Consider the following 20900-nt stretch of genomic DNA (forward strand, 5'->3'; position numbering starts at 1 on the left):
CCATGGCCCACAAAAACTAATAAAGTCAGGATTTGCTAAGTGCTCTGATTCTGCAATACGAGAGGTACTTTAAAGGAAGTTGTTGAGTGCAAGAAACACCCACCGAATAACGTATGCCTGGCTGGAAGCGTGCAAGAGCTAGCTTCTCAACCAGGACAGAGCACAGCCCAGCGTGTGAGACATGGCTGGAAACTGAAAACTCATGGCCTAGCTCTCCAGTGCACTGCAGAAGCACAAGGCTGCTATCAACCCCATCTGCCTGGAATTTGGGTGTTTGGGCACAGAACAGACGATACCTGCTGTGGCTGGAAATGGGGCCGCGCCAGAGATGTAAAGGGGGTGTTTCTTTGTCCTTGGCAGCATTCGATTATTTGCTAATAGTCAAAAAGGGGAAGTGCCGCTCTTGACGTATCGTGATTTTCTTTTTGGCTAGGTGATTCTTGAGTACCGGCTCGTACAGGACTCCCAGCAGAGTTGCATTTATCAATAATGGCCTTGCAGATGAGGGGTGCCCCGAGTGGACGTGGTTGAGACTTTGGCCATACCCTGCTACTGACCCGTGTTGTGGCCTTTGGCAAGTCATATCACACCTCTTTTGGCCTTGTCCTTTTGCCTTTTGATAGGAATTGCTTCACGAGGAAAATGGCCTCCTCCAGATAATTAACCACTGCTGAAATACAGAAAATTATATGCTGAGCCAAAGAAGTCAAATGAGTTAAATATTGTTAGATAAAACATAGGTTTCAAGATTATGGATTTGAGGAGCTGCCAGAAAAAAAACGACCATCAGTACTGAAGGAAGAAGTTTGGCTAGTAGGCAAATATTCCTTGTGACAAAAATTGACAGTTAAACACCACATGTTCTTCCCCACATCCAAGTAATTTCTGTAACAGTTCAGTTCGTAATGGTTCCACAGTTTACAAAGGTGATACTGCTTTTATTTCAGAACAAACACTGCTTGTAAGTGAGAAAAGAGACATCAAATTGTTAAACTCAAGGACATCAGACAAAGGAGTAAGACATACTGTGAGACAAAATCAGGACCAACTCTTCTTCACAAAGACGACTTTTTTTTTTTTCTCCTTTTCACTCACTTTATGTCACTATTAAAAAAACCCCTCATAGTACTACTGATGCACTGTGAGTATTTCCTCTATGGTATCAGATGCCACTGCAGGAGAACGAGAACAGGACAACAAACAGGGTAACTCAAAATCAGTCTGAATTGTATGATTCCTACCAACCCTGGGAATTTACTCAGTTTTCATATATAGAATATTCAGTCCTTTGCAGAACATGGAAAAGGGACTATCCTTCCGCTTGGGATATTGAACATGAGCTAAATCCTTTCCTTGGATATTTATTGACTCTTACAAACAACACACGCATGGGCAGAGGAGTGCTGCTTAGTTACTGCCACTGCTCCTAGTGCCTTGACACTGTTGGGGGAACAGGGAGAAGCTTGCAATTGTTGAGAGAATCCACAGCAGTCCCTATCACCACGCCTTGAAGCAACCAGTCCTACTGCTCTATATGTTCCCTCTGCTAATATATTGAACAAGTTGTTCTTTTTGCAGAGGTCTGAACCCAGGCAAGTGCCCACCTCTCCTGCAAGGCCAGGTTTCCCCTGGGCATATGGGCAGGGGGTACACACAGGCCTTCTCTAGGAAACCCTCCACCCTATGCTGCCACAGGGCCAGGACTCTGGACCCCACCACAGAGCATTCCTGACCCACCAAATACAGCCACATCAACTGAGCAAAGAAATTAACAGCTAAAAACTTCTAGAGATTAGAGGAACAGCCACCGGGCTTTTGTACCTCCTATTCGTGCCTAAGGAAACTTCATCATGACTGCTTTTACTGGCAACAGCCACCAGAAGGTCCCAGCCTGGGCACTGCTTGGTGGCAGTGACTGCAGGAGGAGCTCCAGCAGGTCAGCACCTCTGAAGAACAGGTTCCCCTAGTTACCAAAGAGTCTGATTTTCTGGGTGCACTCAGGTTTCAAAATGGTTTGTGTTAGAACAGCTTCTTCTCCTTTCAAAGACAAATAAACCCTATCCCAGCCCAGCTTCTGCTTTTCCTCAGTCTTAACTGGTTATTTGCTCTGCAGGACTCAGAATGGTATTTTTTAACAGGGAATGCCCTTTACCACCATCCATGAAACAAAAGAAAATGATGACAAATAGCATTTTTCCTCTGGGAGCAATGCCCACGATGCACACCTGAAACCCTGTTCAGGCAGAAGCTCCTCCTTCCATCACATGAGCTTGTCTGGAAATCCTGAACATCCTCTGCCTCCTTCAGCAAAGGCTGCCAAGGCTTCCCAGGATCAGACTCTTAAAAAAACGCCCTGACAGTGGGAAACAAAGTCCACAGCCTGTGGGGGTTGTAGGTAGCGGCTTTTCCTAGCAGATGTTTCCCCTGCTAAAGCTGTGTTTCAATATCCAGCGAATTACTTCCTTAAAATTAAAATAATGCTGTGCAAAAGCATTTAAAAGACAGGAGCAATACAATATTTTACAACATAGAGATCAAATCAAACTAATATTAAAAAAAAAAGAGAATTCAAGCAATTTGGGGGAGGGAGAAGCTGTCTTTCAAAAAAAGTACAACTATATGTCATTATTTATCTTTGCAATCATGTACCTATTGGACTGAAGCTGTGATTTCAACGTGTTATACAGTACTAGAAAATTAATGACTGTATAGTGGGCTCAGTAAACCTCATCAATCCTCTCACAGCCCTGCAACCCGGTGGAAGAAAACCAGAGATATCTTTCCATTAGAATAGAAGCAGATTGCACATTGTCAAATTGCATGTCCCCAACTCTGTTTTAGGTCTTCCAGGTTTTCTTTTTTGTGACTTACAGGCTTGCCACAGCTCCAGTTGAAATGAAGTTTTCCTCTCAACAGAAAGTGGACCAAGCCATAGCTGTAGAAGTTTAAGGCAACTATTTTTACAACTGACCACTGATTTTTGAAAATGACATCATTTGGACACCAGACTTGAGACACCTTAGAGTGCTTTCATTTTCAAAAGATGCTGAGCATTTGACTTCTGATATAAGACCCCTTTAAGATGTCTCAAAACGTGGACAGCCCCAAACTGCTGATTCTTGAGTTAGGTGCTCACCATTTATAAATGACTGACTGAAAATGCTGTTCTTTGGGGATGCTGTAATTAATTTCATCTATTTATTTGTTATTTGTAAAGCCAATAGTAGTTTCTAGCAGTACCTACAGATCCAGTGTAAATGACCAGGTATTGAAAAGTATCTATATTTACAATACACCAAACAAGTGGAGAAAACTGTGAACCATCAAAAAAATATCGTTCACAGGAGAGTGACTTTTGTACAGTAGCTCTGAAAGAAAGCATAGGCACTTCTGCTTCAAGAGAAGTGCCTCTTATTCTACCTCTTCACTCAGAAGACCTGGCAGTGGTGAAGGAGACCATTGCCCCCCTGCTTTTCAGAACAAGGCTGTATTCATCCCCAAAATGGGACCACACAATGTGCAGTCCTCCTCAGGAAGAATTTAATGTCCTGTCTTTCCATTTTTTGCTCTTGTTTGAAAGCAGCTCATCCTCTTCACATCACACTAAAGCTATTGGGCAAAGCACTTTCTTGGGACGCTGGCTGGTAAGAGCAGACAGAGGACAGAATTACTGGTAGGAGTTAAGAGGGACAAACTTCCTGGAAGCCTGAGTGAAGGAGACAAAAGTAAAATTTTCACAGTGCTCCACCTTCACTGTCTTCGCCAGCTTGGGGACGACACCCCCGAGGGAGCGGAGCCCCATCCTCTGCTCCTCGTACCAGATGTTCCCCATGCCACTGACCTCCTTCCGGGCCGTCAGGTAGAAGGGAGACTTGGCCTCCATCTGCGTCGGGGGCCGGTGTATGAACATGTACTTGTAGAGGAGGCAGTATGGGCAGAGCTTGTGCCCTTTTGAGTGCTCGTGGTAGATCTGGCCGTAACACGCTCTGTTCGCATTCACCCCGCTTTCTTGCTTCATGCTATCTGTTCTGGCAAAAAACGGCCTGTTCTGAGAGTCTTTGAGCAATTCAGTGTCACCAAACATTAAGTCCGCGTGCTCCTGTAAGGTTCGCATGTTCAGGTACTGGCTGTTGCATTTCACCACCATGGACAGCAGGGCTATGGGGCTGTCATCTCCCAGGCATCCCGTCCTCCACATCTCTTCCTCATCAGAAAGGGAGAAGTAGACAACGTTGCGAGAGCGGGCACCAGACATCCCAGCCTTGCTCAGGACCTTAAGCTTCTCCTTGAGCTTTCTGGTGGAAGAGCTGAAGGTGCTGCTGGTGATGGAGAAACCAGCACCAGCATTCTTGAGGATCCGATTCAGGCCTCGTTGGATAGCGTGGAGGGACGTGGCTAGAAAGTCAGACCCATCTGTTTTCTTCACGGTGATGTAAAAGTCCTCCAGGAGTTCATTGAGCTTCACTGCTGGGATCTGGAACAACATGAAGAGGAAAGATGTGTCAAGGTACTTATGGGAAGGAAATACGTCGCAGGTAGGGAAGACACGTTTAGGGCTTCTCCATGCTCTGTCTGAAGAGACCTGCAGCAGCTTCCACGCTTCCCCAGAAGTTTGTTTCTGGGCAGCCTTAGAGTCTTGGGAAGAGGCTACATGTTTATCTAAGCAAACGAGCTGCAATGAAACCCCATGGTGTAAGGATGCTCAGGCAGACCAGATCCGTTTCACTGGCTGGCACCACTTTTGCACCAGCTGTAGAAATCCAGATTCCCGAGAAAGGAGCCACATTCCTGGCTTTTCTGAAGTGAATAAGGTTTCAGTCACACTGAGGTGTGACTGTGTGCAAATGTGTGATCTACCACTTAGGTGTAATACTCTGTACTTTTGCAGTAACGTGGTACATATGGAAACTTTTCAGGCGAAGAAGGAGGAGGAGGAAGAGAAAGAGAAGGAGGAAGAGGAGGAGAAGAAGGACGACAAAGGAGAAGCAGCAGCAGCTTCTTCTTTTGGCCATGAGATGTCAGTATTGCAGTCAGGCTGCCAGTCAGGCTGCTTTAGCCTGCCAATGTCTTAGATCAACCTAACAGAAACTTAGTTAGGGAGGAGGAAGAGAAGGAGAAGGAGGAAGAGGAGGAGAAGAAGGAGGAGAAGCAGCAGCAGCTTCTTCTTTTGGCCATGAGATGTCAGTATTGCGTATTGCCTTCCACAGTCACACTGAGGTGTGACTGTGTGCAAATGTGTGATCTACCACTTAGGTGTAATACTCTGTACTTTTGCAGTAACGTGGTACATATGGAAACTTTTCAGGCGAAGAAGGAGGAGGAGGAAGAGAAAGAGAAGGAGGAAGAGGAGGAGAAGAAGGACGACAAAGGAGAAGCAGCAGCAGCTTCTTCTTTTGGCCATGAGATGTCAGTATTGCAGTCAGGCTGCCAGTCAGGCTGCTTTAGCCTGCCAATGTCTTAGATCAACCTAACAGAAACTTAGTTATAAAAATGTGAGTGGGGCTTTTTGTACTTTGGCCCTTAGCCACAGTCCTTATTTTTGGTGTGTACACTGACTTTGCTGGGAGTTCATTTTTGAAGAAAAGTCCTCGAATGCTCTGAATTGCATTGGCTAGCTCTGGGAGCAAAAATCATGCAAACAGTATGTCCTTATGGTAACAGCAGGGAATCTTGTCACATGGCAGCGTGAGGCCAAGGTTGTCTGCAAGTGTTATGTACACGGAAATCTTTAGTATCACCCTGGGTTTCCAAGCTACTGGCTCAACCATAAAGGCAACAGGGTGTGAATTAGAAAAGGTTACAGATTTATTAAGAGAAACTTGGAAGGTCCCCAAGACCACAAGGACGTAAAGAAAGCTGAAATCCCCTCTCTTTTCAAACTTCATGATAACTTAATTTGACCGGGGGGGCTGGCTCTCACCACTGAAAGAACAGTATTTTGCTAAGTTTTCTGACCTTAGTGATGTCCATGTAATCTCTGAGTCCTTTGGTCATGCACCAGTATCTCCACACGTTGAGAACATAGAGGGTGGCCTTGGTGGTGTTGGGGCTCACAGCACTGATACACAGGTACTTGAGGTCGTCATCAAAATTAAAGATGGGAAACTTGCTGAGCGTAGTTGAATACGCTAGAAAACAAATAAAGAAAGGGGATAAAAATAGCTTGTCCTAGTGACATGCTGCCACCATTTCTGGCTAAGAGCAACTTGGTGTTTTTCACAAAATGTGAGGAATTTAGGAAAGATGAGACACAGCACTTCCCTGATGATTTCCTATGACTTTGTGCGCTGAAAACTCACAGACGCGGCAGGAGGGGCACCAACCTGAAGTCACCCTATGGTTGCTGCAAAGCTAAAAATGTACTGCCACACAGGGCCAGTAATAGAGAGGGAGTAACACAGCATCTTCTACCTTGCTGCAGAAACAGTGGGAGGATGACAAAGGCAAAGGTTTTTCCTTTGTTAGTTGACTCAGAAGCAGGGGAAAAACTTGTCCTATTCCTGTACAGCCTGACTCTGTGCCACCAGTGTGTCACACCATCATGGGTGCCTGTGCAAGCTGGACAGGCAACGCTAACCAAGTAGGATTTTCCACTTACACACACTTTCTACTCCCTGTTAGGCACAACAGAATCAGGCCCTGTTGCTTCAGTGGACCAAAGGCAGGTGCATCTTGATGAATACCCTGAGTTAAGTGAAAACACACAGTGTGCATTTCATAAAAGGAGAGCCTCAGCCCCACAGGCAGGAACTGAAAGTAGAGGATTGATGGAGAACCTTTTTATAGATGTTCAGACACTTAATATCCTTTATGAAAGCGTAATACATTTTTATGATACCACTATAATTTTATTATATCCACTATACTTTAAGTCTACTTTTTACAGGGCTGAAGCTAATGGATTTTGCAGCCCAATGCATGTTAGCTGCGAAAGGTTGCTCTGAACGTCCATGCACTGAGCTAGTGATCCCCACGGCAGTGATTCCTCAGCGCAGCAGGAAAAGGGAAGAGATGGTACTCAAGAGGAGGGAGATGTTGGATTTCTCCTTCTAACCTTCAATCCTGCAGCCGCAGCTGACCATCACTGCAGCCCCAGAGGTGTAAATCTGTACACTAGGAAGAGGTGATTTCAAAAAGAGGTTTCTATCGTTGCAGCTTTTGCTGTTAATATAGTATATAAAAGGTAAAGGAGCTGCATAAACCCAGCTGATGAACCCACTGCAAGCAAAATAAGGTGGGAAGCTGAATAGATGCACCATGCACAGGCTAACAATGTAAGCGTGTTGTCTGATCCTCTGAGCTCTGGACACTTCTAAAACAGGAATCCTCAGTCTGTGGTCTGCAGACCCCTGACAGCCCAAGGCCTCCTCCTGAAGACTCCAAGAAAGATTGCTGGAAATAAGCATGCTACACAGAAGGCACATCTGAAAAACGCACATTGCCATGCAAGCCCGTCCCGGGGCAGAGGTCTCACAAACTGAAGGGACCTTCTCTTCCTTCTGCACGCTGCAACTAGCCAGTGGACAGAAATAGGACTTCTTTCCATCTGAAAGGTAGGCTGCAAGTATTTTTTCTAAACTGAGCTGTGTTTACAAACTTTGCTCATTGCAAATGATGCTCCTCTGTCTGTGCTGATGACCACTGCCTGTGGTGCCCGGCAGCCGCCTTGCTCTCCTGCTAGCCCAGGGATGGTGCTGCAGAATGGGGGTGTTGTGACAACTTCAGGTGGCGTGAACTTGGGTGGAAGTTCCTCTGGTCACTGGCTTCACGAGCTCTGCGCAGTGAGTTATTAGGCGGACAACTCTGCTAAAGAAAGGCCAGGATGCTCATGGAAATGACAAGCTGTTCAGTTGCCAGCAGTCTCCTTGACAAGGGTTTGCCCTCAGGCCTTGCTACAACCCTCTCGCAATGACTGTTCAGGCACTGTTTGCCCCCTACCAATAAGCAAATCTTAGGTCAGTTCTCCATAAAGCCTCGCACCTCCCAGGATGTTTGTTTGCCCAGCCCATGGAGTGGTAACATTCACGCCACACCACATTTCCCCACAAGCTGCTTGCTACTCTGCTTCTGAAATCGTCATCTCATGAGCTGCCACCGGCTCACGCTGCTGGCTCACCCGAGGACTACTTCTGAGAGCACCAAGAGCACTTTGGGAAACAGCCTACTAAAATCAAGAGCCTAACCATACAATGCCAGTTGCCCTGGAAGATGTAACAGCACCAGCCTCACTGAAGTTCATATACTGCAATTAATCCTACACGGATTAATTAACTTCTGACAGGCCTCGGTTTGAAAATTATGGTGGACATTTCCTGAATCACAGTATCACTCAGGCAATTTATCGAACCACAACAGAAGAGAGAGACTTAGATTGCTTCTGGCTTCCCAAGGCAGGGTTTATCAAGTGCTGGAAAATTAAGTCGTAGTTCTTGATTTCGCTAAATTCCCAATTTTCAAAATTGGGATATCTGGTTTGAGCTGAGCTCTGGTACTTTATAGTGCTAACAGTGACAGCTTGTTACTAGTGCTACTTCAGTCCTGAACTGGGACAGCAAGTCAAGTGCTGCACCAGAACAGGATACACAGATGGCCATTCAGGGATGTTTCATACCTTATGAACAATGATGCCCATTAAAGTCTATATTACTTTTACCTTCTCTTCCCACTAGATACCTTGTCCTCATAAACTCAGAAACTACAAAAATTGGCATGAGTTGCTCTAAGGCTTGAAAGTGTAGCCAGATCAGAAAGTGATGGCTACTGCGACAGCGTGCAGCTCTAATACTTGCAGCAAAGGAGTCTTAGCATAACAAAATAAAAATGAAATAAAATAATGGCGTTGTGATGGCAGGCATGTATCAGCTACCATCTGTAAGGCTGTTGTATCATCAGAAGGCTGGAACAAGAATTACCCAGTTTTCCACTCCTGCAGGAAATAGATCATCCTTGCTTCTCTTTTTTTTATCAGCATAAAGAATATTTGCTTTCTTTTGTCTGTGAGAAAACAGTTTATCTCTTTCATTCTCAGACAGTGTGGAGGAGTCCTAGAAAAGGCTGGGATCTCGGTTCAAAAGCGCACCAGTGCACAGGCTCTGTTTAAAGACAAGGGTATTCCCATCCTGCCTTCATCGCTGACTTCAGCAGCTGCATACCAAACCACAAAGCTCTTTGCCCAACATCACCTGTCAGCAGCCGGGTGATGCTGTAAGAGTTTTAAATAATGTCTGAACACCTTGGGGAGTGCTTGATAGAGGTGTTGGGACACCACCAAGAGACACTAAGAAAACCTACACCCTTACCAACCGTGGACAGGAGTTCTCACTGGGACCTGTCAGACAGGATTTGGAAAAGCATTAAGCGGCCAGGAACACACATCCCATTTCCAGAAGAGCCTTGCAAACACCGGTGCTCTGGGTTATACTCACATCAACACTTGCAGGTTCTGGATCAAATCCCACAAGACTGCATTTTTACGTGTGTAACTCTCAGGCTGCCTGTGAAAGCAAGCAAGTCCTGACTCAGTACCACTGTAGGTACAGCATGAGTAACAAACAAACATAGAGGAGATCTTGCACCTAAATCTCAGAGTCCTGCTCCCTCACCCCTAATAAGCCTTTTGCCTCCCTCTCCCTGGAGGTTACCTGAGGGCTTATTTTCAAACAACATTTCAGGGGATGTGGGCTAGGATGTGAATATGCAGCACTTGAACACCTCAGTAGTGATGGTTCCTTTGAAAAAGTCATCTTTGTGTTCAGTTCACCTGATGCCACGCTCGCGGCAGAAACCCTGCAAAATCACACAAAACAGCCACCTGCGCAGGCACAAGCCCTCTTGCCAAACTTCCATCACTGAGATGATACATTGTGCAGGAAAAAAACAGTTCTATTTGTCATTGCTTGCCAAAACAAGAACACACCCTACATCTATGCAGACAACCGTGCTATTATCTGATGGTTTGTAGGTGCTCCATGCCAGACCTTTTACGTTGAAAGGCACATGGTAAATGTCTAGACACCTAATGCTCAGCTCCATGCTGAGGCCAGGAGTTGTACTCTGTGTGTGTTTGGTGAGGGAAGAAGAGGAGGGTTGCCAGACAAGCTAGTAAGATGCCATCAAAACTGGTGAGGTCTCAGATCTGATTTCTCTTTACGTCTCTGCATTCTTCCCCTAAAGCAAAGGCAGTTCCTCACACAGCGCCTGTTGCTGTTCACGCTGCAAATTAGCAAGTCACTGTCTCTGTGGCACTACATCAGAAAAGCCAGGAGGCTGTATTCATCCTCCCTCTATGGAAGCAAACATGCTAATCCCCACCCATCTACCCTAAATAGAGAAGGCAAAGATCTCTGCCATACCTGGATGTTCCTAAAACCTCCAGATTCTACCCATATTTAACTAGTCTTTACTCATTTTTGTGCTAGCCCATGCTGCGAAGATGCTGACACGTATCACAGGCTCCTGGCAGATAGCACTGTTGTCCAGAAAGAGCAGGGATTTTAGATGCTGTTTAGAGGCCACCTGGCTCTCACAATGTGAGCAGGGAGACATTCCTGTACTTCCTGCTGGCTTGCAGGCACCACGTGTCTGATACAGCACCGACATGGCCTGACCGATTTCTGGTCTGCTGAGGAGTTTGATGACCACGTTTTATAACGTCTAACCCCTCTTCCAGAAAAGGCTCCAGACCCCGGAAGCTCAAGGACACAGATGATGTGGAAAGGCCACCCCCATAGCAGATGGCATTGCAAAGGATACAGCTTAGCTGTCTTTTGTAGGATGGGCAATGCTTGTCTGTTCAACAGTTTCCTCAGGCAACCTTCCGCACATGAGAACGTCTGGCCACCCTGAGCCTCCAAGAACGTTTCTGAGTGTCCCTCACCAAGGTCCAGACACACAGAAATCTCCCTCCAAATGCAGATGAATGGCATCATCTTGTACTATGGGGTTAACGGCGCCATGGCTAGCAGCATCCTATCTCCTCAACACTCAGTGCTTCTGCCTGTCTTTCCCTGGGTATACATTCGAAGCAGGTTTTTCTCCAGTCCTGTTCTGTTTGCCGTTTTGCATGGGGACAAGAATAACTAAAAATGTTGTACTTGCAAGTACATGAGGAGCTCTGAGGTGAATAATCATGCTACACACAGGATTTTGTCTTCAAGTTCTTCCAGGTATTGTTTCCTCACAGCTTTCAGAGGAGAAATAATAAGCATGTCTCATGTGCTGCCAGTCTTGCATGTGCGTTCTCTCCCGGCTACCTGTAGGAATTTGGCCCTTAGAACAAAGTGTCCATATACAAATAGCCGTATCTTCTTATACATAGCCATCTTCTTTTTTTTTTTTCTTTCTACTTATTCTCTTTGAGAACTAATCAATGCTATCAATAATGAAGGTTGTAACATAGTAAGCCATCAGACTACTCTAAAAAGAAGTCTTGCCAATCTTTCCAGGGATAGCTGCCAATTTCTCTTTGTCTCTGGTGTGTATTACAAGGTAAACCAACAGCAAGTTGCAGACCCCGCTTTGCCATCTCCAAGTCTATCTGAAGAAGCAACATGCCATAATGTCCCCGAGCAACTTCCGCACCAGTTGCCATCACGATATTCTTAAGCAATGTCTTGAGCACAATGTTCAGATATATTCAGCTGCAACCAGGAGACTTCATCACGTTTGTGAGATCATCCCGGGGAAGCACTCCAGATTGCCCAAGCCATATTCCTCAGTGCTGTTTGCACAGCTGCCCAGAAGGCCTGAACCCTGCAAGACTGCACACAAGGTGTGCACACTGCTGCTCGTTATCCTTGGGTATGAGAGGAGGAGGAGAGGACATGCAGCCATCCCACGGGCTGTGGAAGCATGGCGGTTCTTAAAGTGGCAATCTGTGTTAAATCAGTGTACAAAGGGAAAAGCGAAAGCAGCTGATTTACCAAACTTTACCAATTTGCTTAGCTGATCCTGCATTAACCACATGAACCACTAACCATCATCTGCATACTCACTTTTAGACCAAAGCAAGTCACATTAACTTCAACCTTCATGAAAACAGCTTAATTCAAGCTATAGAGTTTAATCCAACAGGTTTACTGTGCATTTGCAACAGACAGCAAAAGCATCTGGTAGCCCCTGGCCATCATCTGTCCATACCTCATTTCTCTGTCTCTTCATCCGAAGGCCTCTGTTTTTTCTTTCCACATGTCACTGGGACCACGGCAGGACCTTTGACACGATGTCTTTTACATGCTGTTGTGCTGAGCAACAACACACAGTCCCACCGCTAGCACCAAGCAGCAAGAAGGGGATTTATTTAGCAGAATTTGCTAGGTGATGGAAATGCAGTCCCAGAATACCTGGTGAAAATCATAGAATCATAGAATCATTAAGGTTGGAAAAGACCTCTAAGATCATCAAGAGGGGATTTATTTAGCAGAATTTGCTAGGTGATGGAAATGCAGTCCCAGAATACCTGTGGTGAAAATTAGAATCATAGAATCATTAAGGTTGGAAAAGACCTCTAAGATCATCAAGTCCAACCGTCGACCCAACACCCCACTGCCCACTAAACCATGTCTCTAAGTGTCTCATCTACACGTCTTTTAAATACCTCCAGGGATGGGGACTCCACCACTTCCCTGGGCAGCCTGTTCCAATGTTTAACCACTCTTTCAGTAAAGAAATTTTTGAAAGAAATCATGTTCCTCCATCCCTCACCCGGAGTCACTTAGCTCTTACTGTCCTGCACTGATGTCCTAACACCAACACAAACACATTGCTGTTCCCTAGATGGCAGTTCCCTGAGGGATTTTGCTTTTTCCTTTTTCTCATGTTCCTTTGGCAGAACCTGAGTCACTCTGACCTTCTCCAACACAGTTGTCATTCCATGAACAGCAGCTCAGTGGAATTTTGTTGGCACTCTCAAGGGATTTTTCCACTTGGGATGTTTCTCTTTCACACTACAGGGGCTCTATTAGCTTTAGTTTTCTGGTCTTTTAATTTTAAAACTTCTTGAACAGAGAAAATTCAGACCTGACAAGCAACTGTCTTAAAAGATGCATATCCTTGGATGCACATGTAATTCTATGCTAGATTAACATTAAAACAAAACTATGTGGAGAGCAGACCTTACAGCTGAAATTCTAAGTGCAAAATAAATAATTTCAAGCCAAACTGTGCCTTGGAATTGATGTAATCAGATCAGGTTCAGGAAAATGTCTTTAATCCAAAAAGGCTCTCAGGACGTAGGCTTTCAGTCCTACTGAAGTGAGATTAAATGAGCACATGGTTCAAGTTGAGCTTGCTTCTAAGTACATTCCTGAGCAGGGAAGGACTTAAGCAATTGTTTAAATGTTTTCCTGAAACACAACCCCAGAAGTTAAAGAGGGTATGACAACAACTATTTCTTGGTGAGCCTATTTGCACTCTGCTAATCGAAATGCATCACAGGTCCATGGGAACTTCCCAGCTACGCTGAGACTCATACTTGAAAAGCATGAGAGAAAGCTGTGCTTTTTTTATACAACGTGCTTCGAAATGCCAAGTAAATTGTTCTCATTTGATTAAAGAAAGCAGTCAACTTTGCAGAAAACAGTTTATTAAATACATGAGACTTGGTTGCTACACCTAATTACAGACAAAATACTGTGAATAAAGCATGCACTTACCACAGACATCACTGACAATCTTGATTATTTTTTAAACGGTCTTTAATTCTGTAAGTTTAAGGCTGTACCAGTACAAATTTTCAAAAATGAAAATAAAAAGTCACACTACAATAGTAGCAAACATTGTACGGACAGTGAAATCAATCTCTAACGCAGCAGAACTAGACTTCTTAAAGATTATCATAAGGGAATAAAAATGGAGCTGAAGTGCAATAAAGATCAGAATATCTCTGGAATTTGCAGATCAGTAAAAGTGAATGTCATACTCCAACTAGCACACAACTGAATCCATTCTTTTCAAAAGCCTGATTATCTGACAACTGAGCAAGGGATGAAACTCAGACACCATTTAAGAAAAAAAAAAAAAAAAAACCCTTTGGCTTTAGACCTCTTGGCTTTACTTTCTTCTTACTGAGGGCACTTTTGTACTCAAACACCAAAAGAGCATTTTTCAAGGAGACATCTGACTGAAGTGTGGCAGACAGCAGTACGACATACGTTTGTTTACTCCACCCCAATTAAAGAACAGTGTGCCTTGCAGTGGGGGGGGGGGGGGGGAAGACACAACAAAAAACCAGTTCTCAACTGGCACAAGTGACAGACAACTTTGTTGACCATATTGGTCTTCACCTGTGAAGGTCCTGACCCTGAAGGGGTTTGAATGAAGTTTGCTTCTTAAAAATACACTGCAGAAATAGCAATATGGCATCCACATGGGTCAAAACTTATCCAGCTGATGAGTAAAAAGATTACCAGCCCTGGAAACCCAGTTGGGGATCTGGGGCTCAAAGTAGGTTATGAAATCTTTCCTCATTTACAGCAGCGAAGCCTTTTTGCTCGTTTTTCTCAGGTTGCTGTGCAGCTCCAGAGAGAAGGTAATTTGAGGACAATGGGGTTGAACAGGTAGCTCTGAAAATGGACTGTAGTTGACAATTTTGCTCACTTTTTCAGAAAATGATCCAGTAATCTCTTCCTTCCCCTCAGATATTCTAGATTTGCAGCACTTAATGAATTAAAATGCATCAAAATATTACTTCTGCCTAATAAACCATTGTATATATAATCTCCCAAATGCTGGGGTAAGAGATCTGTGTAAGAAGGTGCCCTGTGTACAGAAAACTGCATTTTGAGTGGAAGATATGTAGCACTGCTCATGCTAAGATCTCTGCCTTAAATAGCTGATTACAGCTGGGACTTGCAAAGGGGTCTAAAAAAAGCTAAGTCCCCAAATTCCACTGGGGTTTGGATGGATAATTCTCTCCTGGCTCCTTTCAGCAGCACAGCCTAAGCTATAGTTTTTTTCTTAAAAAAAGAAAAGAGAGTTTGTCCTGCAATATAATGCACTTCAGAAAAAACGCAATTACAAGAGCAATTACAGGACTGACAACATGTACACTGGAGGTATCACAGTGATTGGAAGGTGGTATCTAAACCAGCATACCATTAGTGTCAGCCAGTTTGTGTCTTGAAACCAGTGAACCATGGTGAAAAGCAAACAAATGCCACTACAGACTCTGGCGCATTTGTCCTGCAACATAATGCACTTCAGAAAAAACGCAATTACAAGAGCAATTACAGGACTGACAACATGTACACTGGAGGTATCACAGTGATTGGAAGGTGGTATCTAAACCAGCATACCATTAGTGTCAGCCAGTTTGTGTCTTGAAACCAGTGAACCATGGTGAAAAGCAAACAAATGCCACTACAGACTCTGGCGCACCACAGGCAGCAGGCTAAATCCTAATGCCAGGTCTGCACCTGTAGAACCATAACTGCATTTCCAGTGTGCAAAGTGCTAAATAAAGGATATTGATCACTTTCCTGATTCAAATCTAAGCTGAAGATAGTGCAGATATATCTAGCTTCACAACAGAAGAGAAGAAGATGGGGAAAAAACAGCTGCTGTGCTGCAGGAAGCTGATGCATTTTTTTTGCAAGTTGGGCCAACACATGGAATAAGCTAGGAAGACCAATTGGTAAGACAATTAGTGCAATTGGTCGGACCATGGAGACTCAGATCTAGGTATAAATAGAAGAAATAGCAGGAAATAAGACCGTGTATCACTGCCTTGCGTGTTTAGTATTAAAGCCACATAGGCAGGAGTTCTGCGGAGTCAAACCTCTTCACTTATACTAGTGGAAGCAAGCGTTCATGTGTAAATGGCTACTAGACAAGCAGAACAATGGAGAAACACATTGCAACTAGTCTCAGCTGGCTTCTGATCTGGTAGGAGGAGCCTGAAGAAGCTACCAATTTTTAAAGGACAATAAAAGGGCCAAACATTTCCAAAGAGAGCCCTGTTCCCTCCAAGAGATGGGAACGGAGGTGCTGCAAAAGGCTTCTAAGCATCCTAATCACTTGTGGAAGGTTTAGATCCTCACCTGGGGTTTTCAAATTCATAAATTTGTAGGGGACTGGCTTGCGCCTGCTACATAGGATGATTTTCAGTGTGTTCTAGGCTGCATCCTTTAATATTGCTTTTTGTAAATGTCCTGAGTATCACAAAAAGGAGCAGCTACATTGAAAATTTTGGCATAAACTTCTTTTTTGGAAGTATTTTACATCACAAGGGCTGTAAATTGTCTTGCTGGGGAACAGAGATGGCTTTAGGGCAGTACCTGTAAGGATGAATTCAATGCACTCTTATTTTCTCAAGCACACAGTTTTTCTGGCAGCTTAGTTTTTTGATTTGAAAAGTCTTCTCAAGACGTGTAACAGGCTTTCATCTCTCAGTAGAGACAGAAAACCGAGGGTTAATCTCTTCTTTTTTCCATACAAAATACTATTTTGAAGACCAGCCTAGGTACAGTTGACCATGCCTGGTGGCTGGGAAATGCACTAGATGGATGAATGTCTCGCATTTCCCTCCTGCCTGTTTCTGTTGTATGATTAGAGTATGGTATGATTTCAGCCTGTTAAAATCTTACCAAAATCAAAATGAATGTGTATGTGTGTGCGTATGTGCTATGCTGCCAGATTCTAAGCAGAGGGTGGAAAAGGAACTGAAAACGCAGTGTCAGAATTTTGATAAACAGGGCTTGTCTGCCATGAAAGCAGTTGGAAAGAACGAGACCAAAAATCTTGGGCTTGAATTTCATCCAAGTCTCATTTGGCAGCCATGTGTGGCTTCAGCGGAGGCAGAACAGGGACTGGAATCCACCGTTTGTCCAGGCTGACACGTGTTTACAAGAGCAGGCACACAACTGCTATGAGAGCTAACAGTTTCTTATGGTAATCAGAGGACTGCTTTCATTAAACAGCATTTCAGCATGCTCCACCATGACTTGAACAGGCTTGGCTAATCAGTGGATCCATTACCAACAGGAACATTTGGGTGCCACGCATTGCCTCGTACCCCTCACATTCACAGGTGGCAGACTGCCGCTGCAGGAGGTGTAGCTGGGGAAGATGGCTTCTTTTCGGCTCTATTAAAGGATTTTTTTTTTCCAAATGAAAATTAATGAGAAGACACTTTAAAGAAAGATGGAGAGTTCAAGATTTTCTTTTTTTCTTTTTACTTTTTTTTTTTTTAAGCTTCAAGCTGGTAAGTGATCATCTGTGCAGAATAAGATATTAGAAATTTGGCACCTCCCGTCTACCACAACATATTGATTCTGTCTACAGAAAGCACTAAATACTGGCTTAAAACAGGAAATGAACAGCAGAATGCATTTTACCATGACGCACAAAAAAACCTGCTAACTGGCACAGCTTCGTAGTAGTTTTCAGTTACCTACAACAGTGGTGATTATAGCAGCAATGGTTAGCATTTTTACAAGTACCACATAAACGTACAAACGTCAGAACATCTAGAAAACATGCAAAATTTCAACAGCAACATCACTGAATCACACAATGCATAGAATTATTATAATATTATTATTATTAGGCAAGACAGTGAATCTTTTTCTTATAAAACAAAACAAAAAAATTAACAAAATCTACTTTTTTACAAACTATTCTTAAAAAAGTTGAGTTGTCATTAAGGTCAGTGAGTGGAAGTTAGCCTTAGAGAAAGGTTTAACTCTGAGAATGAATTGGTCACTTAGAAGAATTCACATTGTTAGGTGGGAATTTGGTTACATTTAAGCAAAATATGTTTTTCAACTGCTGTTTTGGGAGAAACAGTGCTAATCTTGTGAATTTACACAACGGGAGAAAACACATTCACATTAAAAGATTAGAAAGATTAAACATTGCATGCAGGGAAAGATAAAAGCCTTACTTTAGCTGTTTCTCCCTAGCACTGTTCACCATGAGACCAAGGGTTGTCATAGGAAAAATGCTTTTCAAAGGCAGAGTTAAAGCCAGCAGATAATTAAAACAAATGGAAAAGATTTTCTAATTCCAGTGTAAAACAAAGTAGGATATTAAAGGAAAAGGATTATGCTTGCCTTCTTTAGGAAAAAAGACAAAAACTTCCACTGTGTTTGCCAGGCTTTCCCACTGCCTTTCCACTATCTTCATCACACTTCTGCCACTTCTTTTTCTTCCAGTCTTGAAAAATTTGGTCTACCCTGACAGGTCTCAAGATGACCCTGAGATAGACACGTCACGCGGACAAAGAAAAGCACTGACTATGCAACTATGGCCAAGTGATGTCCTTTCCTGCATACTTCAGACCCATTTGTTCCAGTGGGGCTAGTCATGCGCTTACAGCTAAGAGCAGTTAACAGCCCGAGCTGGGTGGAAGCAGGTGGCACGGGCATGCATTTCTCACAGTGCTCTGCAGAACTGGCACCAAATCCTCTCTGGCAGCAGCACCACCTGGCTTGCAGGCACTGCCATAAACGGGAGGAAAGTCAGGTTCTCACCATTTCTTCCCCTGACAGCTTTCAGACTCCATTAAGACGTTTCATGTCACATTTTGTCTGCACATCCCTGAATGCTCTGGGTGTTTCTGCACCTGCATTTCACATCCACGCACCCAGCCTTGTGCAGACAAACCCAGTCTTGCAAGCAGCTCACAGAGAAAGCTCCTGCAGAAGGCTAATCTTGCAAGGTCTGAACCATAAGCACCATGCAGAAAACAAAGGCCTCCTCAAAGCGATTTACACTGCAGTCATCGTTCAGTGCACCCTCAGCCTCAGAGTCACCAGAAGATTTGTCTTCCCAGACAAAAGTTACCAAAATCAGTTTGAAGCCAGTTACTATTGCCTTGCCTTCTGGATCTATACTTTTCATCCACTGCTGAAGATACAGAGGCTGAAGTGTGTCTCCTCCATTGGCTTGTTTTCAGGCTGGAAATTTGACATATAGTAAGTGTATTAAATGCATGACAGTAGAAGGGAAGGAGCGATGTGGGGCAGACCACAGACTACTTAAGGCTATACATGATTTAGGCCAGCCGAGAACATGCTATAATGTTAAGGAGGACAGTCTCAGCAAGATTACAGCCTTCAAAAAGCAGATCAAATTCTAGGCATGAGGAATGTTAGAGAGTCATCTTTGTTCACAAAAATAACAGCTGAAGTGGCAAAGACAGTATCTGTAAAATTGATTTTAAAAGTTTAGTTTTCTAGTGTAAGAATAATACAATATTTTTGTCCAAAACATTTTGCATTTTCTTGATTCTTTTCCCCTCACTTGGCTGTTTCGTCATTTTCGTGACATTTATGGACTGTATAAAACAGTAGTAACCAAAAAACGCAAAGGTGGATTTCTGAAGCATTGTGAAAGAGCTAAACACCTCTTCTCATTCCCACTGAAAGTCCATCCCACTGAATTTCAATGATAGCACCTACCTCACCAGTCTCTTAAACACTGTGAACAAATTTTCTATTAACAAAAGATCAAACTGAAATCTGAAAAGCTACTATTTTTTCAGATACTAGTGACTGCTGTGTAATCAATGCTGAGCACAAGAATAAAAGATTAGGCAAAAGCATCCTAATCCCTTTGAAACAGTAAGTCCCATTTCCAATGCACAGACAGCTCATTTAATGGCATTTGTGTAATAAAACAAATAGAATTTTGTGTGCATTACCAACTAAAGTTAACCAATCCAGTGAGAAAACAGAGGAAATAAATTCCTCACTTGAGACCGAGACTCTAGAGACTATGTTAAAACCCATCAGTTCATGTAACAAGCAAATTGCATGCCAAACCAATTCTTCCCCCATCAGATTAGGTATTAAAGCTTTAGACATCACCACTGCTTTGAACATGATCCAGTGAATGGCTAGTGTCAAACTTTTCAACAAGCTCACAGGCATCTCTAAGCTGTGAGGCCTTTTAGCTTTCCAGCATTTTACCGCTGTAAACGCCTCTCTGCTGCTTCCAGGAAGGGTTGAGGTGCTGGAGGACAACTTCGCAGAGCTTCGCGGGGCCTCAGCCAGAGACAGCGCAGTGGGGAGGAACAGGCTGGCACCTGGTTTGCACGAGTGGAGCTGGCAGCAGTGCAACCATGCAACTCGCCGGGGGCTCAGAGAAACCTGACTTGTCCTCAGAAGGGCAACTCCATCGCTGGCTGAAGTTACGCTGCTGTGGAAGAGGTGGAGCAGTGATGTCCCTGGTGGCCCTTAGTTTTCCAAAACCCTTGAGGAGGTATGGCGCAGCCCCACATGTCCATCATACACTGTCCATGGGGAAAGCACCATCATTTAATTGTGCTTACGGCCTTCCCCCTTCCTGGCTCACAGACACCTGGCTGATAGGGGTGTCCTTGACAAGCTACCCCCGAGCTCTCGGTTTTTGGAGAGTGGTACAGCAACACCCATGCTGGCTCTTGCACAGAGCCAACAGATGTGCCAGGAGACACGAGCTGATGCGGTACTGTCCCCAACCACCAAGGCACACTCAGCACATGGGGACCATCACCAGAAAGTATAGTTCAAGTTTTTCAGCTAGGAATATAGCCGTACTTTATGTTGGACTGCCTTCTCTCCACACTCCTCCTCAGCACTGAGAGTGCAGATTCAACACACACATGAAAGCACAGAAAGAAAAGAAAATACATCCTCTCTCTTAAGAGCCAGAACAGCAACTCACCTTAGGCAATGCAGCCATCTCTTCACACTGACATTTAGCAAAGAACCCTTATTAAGAAGTGCCGACCCACTTCCCACCATGCTTGATAGTGAACAGCTGAGTCCTTCTCTGCCCTAACCCAGAGGCATGAATTGGCTCATTTCAGGCAAATCAAACCACATTTGTGTGTCTGTAAGCTCTTCTCCTTCCCACACATTCGCCCTGCCTCTGGGAGTTCAGGGAGTCATGGGGGTCCCAATGCCCTGTTGCTCACA

The 20900-nt window shown here is 44.1% G+C and overlaps 1 protein-coding gene across 1 annotated transcript; it reads right to left on the reverse strand.

The window, feature by feature from the left end:
• Window positions 1-3667: 3667 nt before the first annotated feature.
• Window positions 3668-11590, reverse strand: LOC109279437 (uncharacterized protein KIAA1958-like). The gene is made up of 3 exons (XM_019471925.1): window positions 11485-11590; window positions 5956-6128; window positions 3668-4474 (listed from the first exon to the last, which is right to left on the reverse strand). The coding sequence occupies exons 1-3, from the start codon at window positions 11588-11590 to the stop codon at window positions 3668-3670; spliced, it is 1086 nt and encodes a 361-aa protein (XP_019327470.1).
• Between the last annotated feature and the right edge of the window lie 9310 nt (window positions 11591-20900).

The sequence above is a fragment of the Aptenodytes forsteri genome, unplaced genomic scaffold (genome assembly GCF_000699145.1).
Source record: "Aptenodytes forsteri isolate BGI_AS27 unplaced genomic scaffold, ASM69914v1 Scaffold211, whole genome shotgun sequence".
Classification (NCBI taxonomy): Eukaryota; Metazoa; Chordata; class Aves; order Sphenisciformes; family Spheniscidae; genus Aptenodytes; species Aptenodytes forsteri.

Bases quoted from the DNA above. Each gene is read 5' to 3' on its own strand.
- LOC109279437 (XM_019471925.1), bottom strand. From the start codon at position 11,590: ATGGCAACTGGTGCGGAAGTTGCTCGGGGACATTATGGCATGTTGCTT. The intron at 6,129-11,484 runs GTAATACACACC...TTTGTTTTCTAG, and splicing joins ACTTGCTGTTGGTTTACCTT to CGTATTCAACTACGCTCAGC. The intron at 4,475-5,955 runs GTCAGAAAACTT...ATGTTGTTCCAG, and splicing joins ATTACATGGACATCACTAAG to ATCCCAGCAGTGAAGCTCAA.